At 38.5% G+C, this 11302-nt stretch overlaps 1 protein-coding gene across 1 annotated transcript in view; it reads right to left on the bottom strand.

Annotated features, from left to right (window-relative positions):
• Positions 1–491: 491 nt before the first annotated feature.
• LOC124552286 (probable cytochrome P450 304a1) overlaps positions 492–11302 on the bottom strand; it is an 83223-nt gene continuing 72412 nt past the window's right edge. Inside the window, exons 8-9 of the mRNA XM_047126563.1 lie at positions 8468–8606; positions 492–707 (exon numbers count right to left, since the gene is read on the bottom strand). Coding sequence (XP_046982519.1) covers positions 502–707; positions 8468–8606 — 345 coding nt within the window. The 3' untranslated portion in view covers positions 492–501. The remainder of the gene's footprint in view (positions 708–8467; positions 8607–11302) is intronic.

Here is an 11302-nt window from a genome sequence, read left to right as displayed (position 1 = left end):
TCTATCAACATAGTGACCTAAACTTTTTCCCCCTTGGATTATAACATTTCTGGAAGTATTCTGGGCCAGCAGTATATGAATAAATTTTGTAGTCTAATCATTAGATTAGTGGACCTGAGCATAATACATTAGGGGAGAAATAATATGTGAGTACATGTGAACATAAGATGGGTATTCATAAAATTTGATTGAGATTCATTCAAATAAGTTTCATATTTTTCCTCCACGTAATTTCTCATATAATTGAAAAAAATTGTTCACAATAACAACACATCATAAGGCATGGATCTCATGGAGAGCAGTATTTTATATTTGCCGTTTGCAAACCGAGGAGAGAATCTCTGAAATTATTCACATATAGTAGTGATCACTTTGCCACTGTGCTGTTTTGCCTGGTTGATTTGTCACAAATGAGCACATTTAAGAAACATTCTTATGAGAAACAATAATGGCCTTTCAAATACTGCTTCAGCTATGTCCATATTGGCTACTGCCTCACATTCAGTTTTTTCTGGGTACTTCTGGTCGCTGTACTGCATTTATCCAGAAACTGTCTGGTGTAGTCACAATTCCGTACTCACACAAGCCATCAAGTGTGAGCGGCTTTTCACTCTGTGGCTGTTGCAATGTAAAGGACTGCAGCATTCCCCCAAGGAAAAGAAACAAACTGTTGCGAGCATAGGTCTTCCCGAAGCATTCTCGCCGACCTGTATAGAAATAAAAAAAATGAAAATTATGTAACTTAGTGTACACAATGGAACAGAAAAGCACAGCTACATTTTCTCATACAGAGAAGAAAAGGTAGTACTTTATATGGGCTAAACTCAAAAATGTTTTATTTCCATTTCAGAATTAAGTTTCTACGACTTCTTATATACCATAATGATGGAAACACAGTGGATCAGGATGTATCAGCATGCCTTCTGAATCTCTTTCATAGCTGAAATGTACAAAACACACAACAGATTTTCACTCTGCAGTGGACTGTGCACTGATATGAGACTCTGGCAGATCAGAACTGTGAACCAGGGTCTTTGCATTTCCCAGGCAAAACTTCTACCAATTGAGGAATCAAGACGTGATTCATGACCTGTCTTCGCAGCTTTACTTCCACCAGTATCTCCAAACTACTTCTGTGAAGTTTGGAAAATAGGAACATGCTGGCAAAAATAAAGCTATGAGAAATGGTTGTGAGTCATGCACGAGTAGCTCAGTTGGTAGAAGATTTTCCCAGGAAGGCAAAGGTTCTGACCTGATGCGTAATCTTAATCTTACAGGAAAGTTAAAAAAGTTCGCACACTACTGCAGAGTGAAAATTCATTTTGGGAACACTCCTCTTGGCTGTGGCTAAGCCATTTCTGCACGCTGTCCTTTCTTCCAGGAGAGGTAGTCATGTAAAGTATGCAGGAGAATTTTGTGAAGTTTGGAAGTTAGGAGAGAGGTACTTAATGGAAACACAGCTGTGAGAGTAGGTCATTGGTCATAGCTGGATAGCTTAGTTGACAAAAGCACTTTCCCAAAACAGGCAAAAGTTCTGAGTTTGAGTCCCAGTCTGACACACAGATGTAATCTGCCAGGAAGTGTCAATGTTCAAAATGTGTAAAAGAAGCCATTTTTGTTATTTATTTACATTTCGTGTATTTACTTATTTTCCATAGATCCAATAATTAATAAATTGCAGTGATATAGTACTTGTAAGATATTTACAATACATTTGAGAATTTGAACACTTTGGTTTGTACATGAAGTAATTTCACTTGTAAATACAAATAGGTGTTAACAATGAAATTCATATAACACATTTCACAATGCACTACATTATTGAGTTAAATATTATTATAAGATTACGGCAAGGAATATAAATAACTGCATTAATTGACTGTTCCGCCAGTTCTTGGTAGAATATTGTATACATTAGGAATGAACACACACGACACATGCGTAATATTCTGCAAATTGTAAAGTATTACACCAGTGCCCTGCATGTTTTCATTCATAATGAATAGAAATAAGTTTCAAGAAGTTTTTTTAACATTTATTCAGATCAATAGTACTTGGCTGATACTGCCTGGAAGAGTGTTACATAACTATGGAGTGGAGCAGTGTTCTCTGTTCTGCACTGAACTCAGACTTTTTGCCACTGTGTGCAATTCATACTTATTTCCTTGTGTTATGGTTGTGATACATATATTGTTCATTGTTTACAAGCCATAATTCTTGGCAACAAAAGACATAAGAGAAAGAATGTACTGAGATGTTACAATAGTGATGCCCAGCTGTTTGAATATGTTTCTGAAAGAACTCCTTATACAGGTCCCATACACGATTACGATCACTCACTTTTGTATACTTAATAAATTTTATTGCACGTGATTGACTGCAGCAGGAATGTTGCTGATCTCAGTCTTTTACAGAATTCAAATGTGTGTACAGACAAAATTAGCTTATTAGCTGTCTGTAGTCCCAGGAACTTGGAAGACTGTACTGTCATTAATTCTGTTTTAGCAAGTGATTTTCTTAGTTCTTCCTCCATGTTTTGTGTTGTGTGAAATTCTAGAAACTGTACAGCTTGTGTCATCATTAAATGTCAGATGGTTTGCAGTGACCTCTGCAAATATTGTGTTCACTGTGCTCTATATGCTGCTGTTCTATGATTTCTCAATCAATATATTTGTCTTCTCCAAAAAGAGCAAAGCGTGTTTTTAGGTCCATGCACACTGGCCGGCCTTTTACAAACATTAGGAATAGCATAGGAGCCTACACTCCCTTCTTCTTTTGCTGTCTCCTCCTCCCAGTACACTGATCCATATCACTGTGGGCGCACACAACACTCCCTGCCTGCAACTGGAATGATCTCATACGTGCCACGTTCCTACCTGCCACCTCTCCCACCCTGTCGTCAGACACCCTCCTCCAACACTTTCTCCCCTCCACGCTTCCATTCTCCTCTCGTGCACTCCACCCTACACGGTCCCACACCCTAGTCGAGCTGCAGTGCTGGAAAAACATAGTCTGCTAGGGAAGTGTAACAGTACACGTTTCTACATGTGTATGTGTGTTTTTATGTGTACTCTATGGCTCAGAAAAAGGACTCATCCAAAAGCTAGCAAAGTTCTCAATGTGGTTGATGTGCCTTTTGATGACTCGGCCCTTCTACTTATAAAATTTCCATTTTTGCAATTCATTTGGTAAGTTTGTGATTGTACCATGCCCCAAAAATTAAATTTGACAAGAACTACGCAAAACGTATTGCATCTCGAACAACTCATTTGTATCCACTGAATGTCATCAGACACACTATTTTGATGTCAGTAAGATATACAAATTTCATTAATATGTTTTTGTTACTAATATGAATATTGCTGTAACTGCGACCGGGACGGTCGCGGGGGAGAAATGACGGAAAGCGCGGCGGGACCTGTGGAGAGGCCCGCGAACAACAACACAACGGGGGAGGATGGACACGACCAACGAAGGACAGAACGAACAACAAGATCGAACAGCAGAGTCGCAAGGAAACCTATCAAACACGTCCACTCATACACAGAACAAGTAAGTAAGCTGTCTAACGCGAGGCGATGTGTCAACAGACGTACGCGAGATTAGTCTGGCTGGCTGAGCGAGAGGCAGGTGCTTAATACGCTATCGGGGGCGCCGCTATTGGCCGCTGGAACCACGTGTTCCACTGTGGCGCCCTCACACTAAAAGCGGGCCAGAAGATGCGCGCCGCCACAGCTTATGGTGCAGAGACCTCTATGGGTCTTCGACGTCCATGACGTCTGGCACGGATTCAAATTCCGCGGCGCGTGGTACCAGAAATATGAATGTCACAATTTTGATTCAATGACCCGAAATTACTTGCGATTAAATTCAGGTTATTCTATGACTTATACTGGTATGCCAAACTTATGGATGAAAGTAACCTTTGCATGATGTATGCCAAGTAACATAGGTTGATGAAACTTGGACCATACATAGAAAGAACTGCTGCAGCATAGTACAGAAAGTAACTGAAAAAAAAAAAAAACAATAATGTGAACAGAAATGACAGTTTTAGTCAAAGCTAATACTTACACTGAAGTCACTGCAATTTATGATAGTCCTCTGGACATTACAGCAGAAGGGACATGGTTCTCAGTAGAGTGTGTGATCATTACAGATGGCTGTGCGTGCTCTGCAATGCGTTCTCTTGCTGGCCACGAGGTTGGTAAGCAGTTATTGTGGTAGGGCATTTGAGTCCTCCACCAGTGCGGCTCAAAACTGTTGGGTGGTCATTGGTGCATGTGGACATAATTCAAAACATCCCCCCAATGCTTCCTATATGTGCCCGATGCGATTTAAATTGGTAGAACAGGTAGGCCAGTCCATTCGCTGAATATTCTCTCGTTCTGAGGGCTCCTCTGCCTGTGCTGTTTGATGCGGTTGTGCATTGTCGTCCATAAAAATGAAATCAGCACATGAGGAAGGAACGCAGTGTCACAAATATGTCGATCAGTGACTGCACCGTGTTAAAAGATTTGGAGGTCAGTATGGCTATGCAACATCATGCCGGCCCACAATGTAGCACCTGGACCACCAAAACATACATGTTTCTGGGCATATTAAATGTGTTCGCTTCTCATCGTATTTGTGCAAACAGTGCTGCCAATATGCAATTGTCAGTGGAACAAAAGGTACTGGTCGTCAAACAAAGAGACCATTGCATGCAGTCACCGTGGCACTGTGGAGCACGATGTTGCGTGCCTTTCAGTCCTGTTAAATGTTGTTGCAATTGAACGTGCTGTTTTTCATGGAATCCTCTTGCCTGTTGTGCAATATTGTGGTCATCTACTGCTCTTTCAGGCAGCAGTGCTTGTGATTCAGAATGCTCCCCATGCACATGAAACAATGTTGTGAGCATACCAAACTCCTTGGCTACAATCATCACATTTCGTCCTCCTTCCAGTTTCCTATTCTTCCCCATTTGATGATGTCCACATCATGTCTCTGGCCCACGTTGTAATGAAGAATACCACCACAACGCACTGAAATTGCTCACTGGTTGACAGACACTGTCTTTTCCCATTGCTTCAACTACCTCATGTTGTGGGGCCAGCCCCATTTGGTACTGTAGTCCCTATGACCTCATGCCATGTTATGTCCAGCTGTATGCACCTGACTGGAAAATCGCTGGTAACATGCTCCTGCACTTTCTTCCATTTCCACTAAGTTGTTGGTGTATTATGTTACTTTACCTATCTCGGATTGTAAGTTTTGCAGAGCAGTGTATTTAACAGAATTTTTTTCATGTAACAGTAATGTGGTTTTTTGAATGACAATTAAATATCTGTAATAGAAAAACCTCAAAGAGTTGAGAAAATACGGTTGAATAGGAACAGAAACAATCAGAAAAAATTTCACATTAATATTCCATAAAGTGGAGAAACAGCAGTTAACGTAAAGAAAAGGCACTGTATTTTCCATTGCCTTCAGCAATGCTGACTTTATAATTTGGTCTAATCACAGACAATTATTGCTAGAAATGTGGCAGAATTTTGTAAAAAATACGAAGTCTATACCTCAGATTTCAGGAGAATGTAAGTGTCCCATTTTCCCTCCCTCCTTACACACAGTTATGCTTGTTACCTTTACTCCTTGGATTATAATCATGTTTTGTGATGTTTTTATTTGATTTGTGTGTTGTTACATATGGATATGAGACAAGTCACTGTTACAATTAATTTAAATATCAGAATTAACTCGTACTAAAAGAAAGAACAATTGCATTTGCAGAATGAAATAAATCAGTTAAAAACTTTTGTTAGTTTAAGAAAACATTTAACCTGGTTTCCTTAGACTCATAGTAAGGTAATTAACAATTACGTCTGTAAAGTAAACTAAATCGACTATACACCTATTGTATTTAAAACATATTTTGCAACAATAAATCCATGAAGAAATTACACATAACACCATAAACCCTAGCACCACAGGGGGGGGGGGGGCAAAAATTGTCTGCAGCATTTGTTTTATTTGTGTAATATATCTATTTGTTGGAGTGAAGAAGCAAGAATTTTGGTAGTTGCAGAAAAAATATATAGAGTATGTGCTGTCATGGTTTTATAATTTTTGTGAATTATTTAACAATTTTTCTCATTAAAATATTTCTGAGTATGGCAGAATGAAATGCAATTCTGACTGTTGGTACCACTGTATTGTGTTGCCATTGTTGTTTTGAAATAATTCGCCTTTGTTGTTTGAGCAGCTGTACAGTACTCGCAGTTCTAATAAAATGTCCTGTCAGTATCAGATGTTTCTCACAGATGAGGAGGTGTCGGCCATAAAAAATGAAGCAAGTGAAGGTGGTGCAAGTGATATAGAAGAAAATGATACAGTTGTGACATGATAGTGGCACAACAATTGAAAATGAGTTAAGTTCACTGAGTTCATCCGCTGATGAACAGCATGCAGCTGCTTCCAGCATCATTGTTACAGCAAAAAGTGGTAGGGAATATATTACTGCTCCTCCAAGGTAAGTATGCAGCTCAGTACAAAATATAGTGAATTTTCGTGAAGGTTTTGACTCATGAAGGTTTGACCTCTAGTGTGTCAGAATCTTTCAAAAAGTTCATAACTCCCAAAATAATGAAGATTATCGTGGACTATACAAACCAAGAAGCTCGTAATTAGAACTTAAAAGCATAGAAGAAATGTATGCCTTCATTGGTATTTTGATACTCATGGTAACAGATAATGACACTAGACTTCCTCTTGAGGACTTATGGGGGAAAGTACTGGGAAAGAATATCTACATAGCTACAATGAGTCATATTTGATGTGGAGAACTTCTGCCCCTGATTAGATTTGATGATAAAGAAACAAGAACCGAAAGATGAGAGCAGGATAAGTTTTGCCCCCTTCAACAAAATTGATGAAATGTTTGTGAAATAAAACATACCAAGTACAGGTCTAATGATCGATGAAATGCTCTCCCTGTTTCAAGGAAGATGTCCCTTTAAGGTCTTTATGAAAGACAAGCCTGGGAAGTATGTCATATTGATTAGTATGTTATCAGATGCACACACCCGGTATGCTCTAAATATGGAGATCTATGCAGCGAAGGATAAACAACCTGCCAAGGAACGAAGTGCAAAGGCAGTTGTTAGACGCCTAGTGAATCTGCTGGCAGGAAGTGGAAGAAATATATCAACGAGTCATTATTATATATCCATAGACCTAGGTGAGGAGCTTAACAATGTTGGCAAGTTAACTTTGGTGGGAATGTTGAAGAGTAACAGAAAAAACATACCAGAACAGCTAAGGAAGACGCAGGGTTGATTCCTCTTAAGTTCTTATTCACAGATCCGAAAACGCAACATACTAGTTACCTTGGTTTCAACATCTCCAAACTGAAGCCTACTAAGACTCTCGTACTACTTTCCACACAACAAAATGATAACAAAGTGGATGAGTCGACAGAGAAAAAAAAAAAAAAAAAAAGACAAACATCAATCTCTACTACAATGAAACAACAGCATAGACAGCATTGATCAAATGATGTGACATCATTCAGTAAAACGAGGGATGAGAAGGTGGTCATTATCTCTTTTTTTCTCCTTGATAGATATTGCCTGTCTCAATGCTGGAACAATTTTCATGATAATCCAAACTGGAATAAGAAGAAGCATAATGTGAGAAGGCTATATTTGCTAAGATTAGGTCAACAGCTCGTTAGGCCAGTTGTGGAAGAGAGAGCAAAGAATATCATGGGTTTATGCAAGCCTATCATCTCTGCAGTGGAAATTGTTGTAGGAAAAATGGTGCCCAGCATTATTGCAACTGTTCAGTCTGTTGAATTTTATTCAAGAGGAAGATGTCACATCTCTCTGAAGAGTAAAAACTCGAAAAAGGAAAAAGACAAGATGACAAAAGTGTCTATAGTTCGTTGCAGGTGTTCCAAGTATGTGTGTTCCACTCCTTCTGCAAAAACAATCATATGCAAAGGCTGTGAAATTGAAAGAGAAAGTGAGAAGGAAGGAAAACCTCAGTTGTAATTTATGGCTTTGATTTTTCTGTTTTCTTATTTGTGGTTTGCTATTGTACATTCTTTATGATTTCTTAATATAAGTCTGATGTATAAGTAAGTCTTAGTTTCATGATGAAAATATAACAATATTTCTCATGTTCATTACTTTATTTATTTTATTTGTATATGTTGTAATGTTCCTGATAACTATGGAAAGTGTGTTTCAACCTTGTAAAGAAAATCCTAGTTCATTAAATAATCAAAACAAAACAAACAAAAAATGTTAAAAAGTGAAAAGAATGTGAGGGCAATTCCCCCCACCCCTCCTTCCCCTCCTTAGACATCCATGTGATAGATCCGAGCTTAGTGATGCTAGGTTTAATCCATATTAACAATATCAGAGTGAGTACCAACACTAACACTGAGATAAACAAAATGTTATTGTCCATGGCTGAGACTTACCTCCTCCAAATGGCAGTGTCCTGTCTGGCAAAAGCTTGCCTGTTTCATCAAGGAATCTCTCAGGTCTGAAGTTTTCTGGATCCCCCCACACTTCTGGATTCATGTGGAAAGCTTCGAGACCTGGCAGCAGAATTGTGCCCTGAAAATATATGTGGGCACTGCTAAGAAACAATACAGTTAAAGACTGGCTTGTGATTGATTATTTTAAATTGTTTCTTAGTTTAACATAATATTTCCCTATTGTTAGTAATGAGCCTGACAGATTTCCTTTCTAAGTTAAGTGACAGTATATTTGTGGAAAAGTGAGGAATAATATCATTGAAAATACCAAACCAATTTCTTTATTCAGTTTCCACTGTAAATGATATTGCTCCCCTTTACTTTGAAGGCCATGAAGGACATTCTGACTTACAAGGTGAGGCCGCCAATTGTGAAATTCAGATTCGATTCATACTGCGCATAATAAAAGCTCATGGCCAGAGGTGTAATGTGGCAAAGCACCAAGATGCACTTCTCAGCCGTTGTCGAGAAAATCGAGTTAAAAGAAACCGTTGCGGTGAAATACTCTCTACGATTAGTAATTTTCTACAGCGTCTTGGCGCAGCGGTAAGCGCTCGGGTTCGCAATCCGAAGGTCGCCGGATCGAATCTCGCGCCAGGCAACTTCTTTTTATTATTTGCTTTTTGTAATTCAAATGCACACACACACACACACACACACACAGATATATATATATATATATATATATATATATATATATATATATATATATATATATATATATATATATATATATATAAAATTCCCGGCAATCAGTTGCGGCAATTATGCATATAATAAGTTGTCGAAAGTCGTTTGTCGTGGAAAAATAATACTTGAAATAAACCACAATATCACAAATAATATTCAAGTGGATACAATTTATTGATAAGTTCGGTATACAGTCGCACATAATTAACAGTTGGTGACCAGAAGTAGCTGGAGTATCACACGAACCAGAGTGATAGTTATCACAGAAACATGGAAAGCAGAAAACAGCACGACATCGAGCACATCTGATAAACGATGCGTTTTTATAAGAACAATTGCTTTTTTAATTATCTGTTGGGAAACACACCTGATTGACATTCTGAAAAATTGTTCTAACGTTCGTCAGGTTTGATGCATATACATTTGAATTACAAAAAGCAAATACTGAAAAAAAGGTTGCATGGCGCAAGATTCGATCCAGCAACCTTCGGATTACGAACCCGAGCGGTTACTGCTGCGCCACGATGCTGTAGAAAATTACTAATCGTAGAAAGTATTTCACCGCAACGGTTTCTTTTAACTCTATTCTCTCGACAACGGCTGAGAAGTGCATCTTGGTGCTTTGCCACATTACACCTCTGGCCATGAGCTTTTAGTATGCGCAGTATGAATCAAATCTGAATTTCACAATTGGCGGCCTCCCCTTGTTAGTGTCTGAATAGTCCATTCCGTATAGCCCTATCACCTCCTTTTTTAGTGTGTGCATATGTGTGCATACAAGTGTATATTCTCTACACAGGAGGATTATTTTTAAGTAAAATCCATTTCAGTTGAAACAAAATTAGTAAAGATATAGACAAAACATTTTTTATTTCTCTCCTTACACACTGAGCTATTTTTCTACAAAATTTCATTCCTTTCTTAAACATTTATCACGGTGTGAGACTAATTTGTGTATACAACCAGTTTTCAGCTCCTTCATCAGTATCAAACCACAGTCTTCATGATTTTTTGTGTTGACTGTGTGTACTAGATTTTCAGTGACTACAGAAGCTCCACCTGGTCGTCATTCACTGTGAATTCTGCCCACCTGTCCTTGTGCAATGTTACTCATCTACTTACTCCATGGTCTCTCATTGTGCCAGGGTCATTGTTCTACTTACTCCATGGTCTCTCATTGTGCCAGGGTCATTGTTCTCACGTATCTAGCGGAGAAGTCTGCCACTAACACAGTCTTCACTTTTAAAAACACAATAACAGAGCATGTTTCATAATTAGCAGGGCTTTCAGTTCTCTTAACATCTTAAGCTTGCAGCATAAATGGGTCAAAGTGTTGATACAACTGGAAATTGAGTCTGTTTGACCACAAGGCATGTGTGTTTCTACAGATAAGTGAAATTTTTCACAATCGGACATTATTTAAAAGATACCCATTGTAAACTGATCAATTTTGGAGGTTTGCATCAATATTGTCACATTTTCCTCACAGTTTAAATGCTGTCAGTGACTACTAGACCAGTCACACTCGTGAGATTCGTCCAGTGATGTTGAGAGATACTGCTAAGGTATTAAATGTGTTTATTTTCCTTTTCCTCCCACCTCATGCGCCGCTGTCGTTAGTAGCTTCATCTGCATGAGATTGCCCTATCTTCCTCATGCTCATTCAACCCCAAAAGGACTGTTGGCAGGAGATAGTCAATCCATCCTTCATTGGCTGTTTGTACACATCTGTACAGATGCTGAAGTACCATTGAAGGAAATATTGCAGAGAAGAAGAAGAGAAAGAAGAGTTGGAATGCTGGATGATGTTAAAAGTGACAGTGTTAGCAGCAATTTAAGGGAGAAGTACAGGGCAGAGGAAACTTGTAAGAAAGATGTGTGAGAGAAGAAGAAAGTGTCTCCAGCTTTCAGATGTAATAGCAAATTAGTCTTCACTCTTCCAGTTTACACCAGTTTATCTTAATATTTGTATGGCTCTTTCTGTAACTGCATATATCTTATTTTCTAAACATATAGAAACTATATGAGCAATAATATTTCCTGTAAATTAATTAAATCTGATGTTCTAGTATCAACTGCATCTAT

Source organism: Schistocerca americana, chromosome 10 (assembly GCF_021461395.2).
Source record: "Schistocerca americana isolate TAMUIC-IGC-003095 chromosome 10, iqSchAmer2.1, whole genome shotgun sequence".
Taxonomy (NCBI): domain Eukaryota; kingdom Metazoa; phylum Arthropoda; class Insecta; order Orthoptera; family Acrididae; genus Schistocerca; species Schistocerca americana.
Note: the sequence above shows the minus strand (reverse complement) of the source record. Positions and strands in the feature narration are given on the sequence as shown.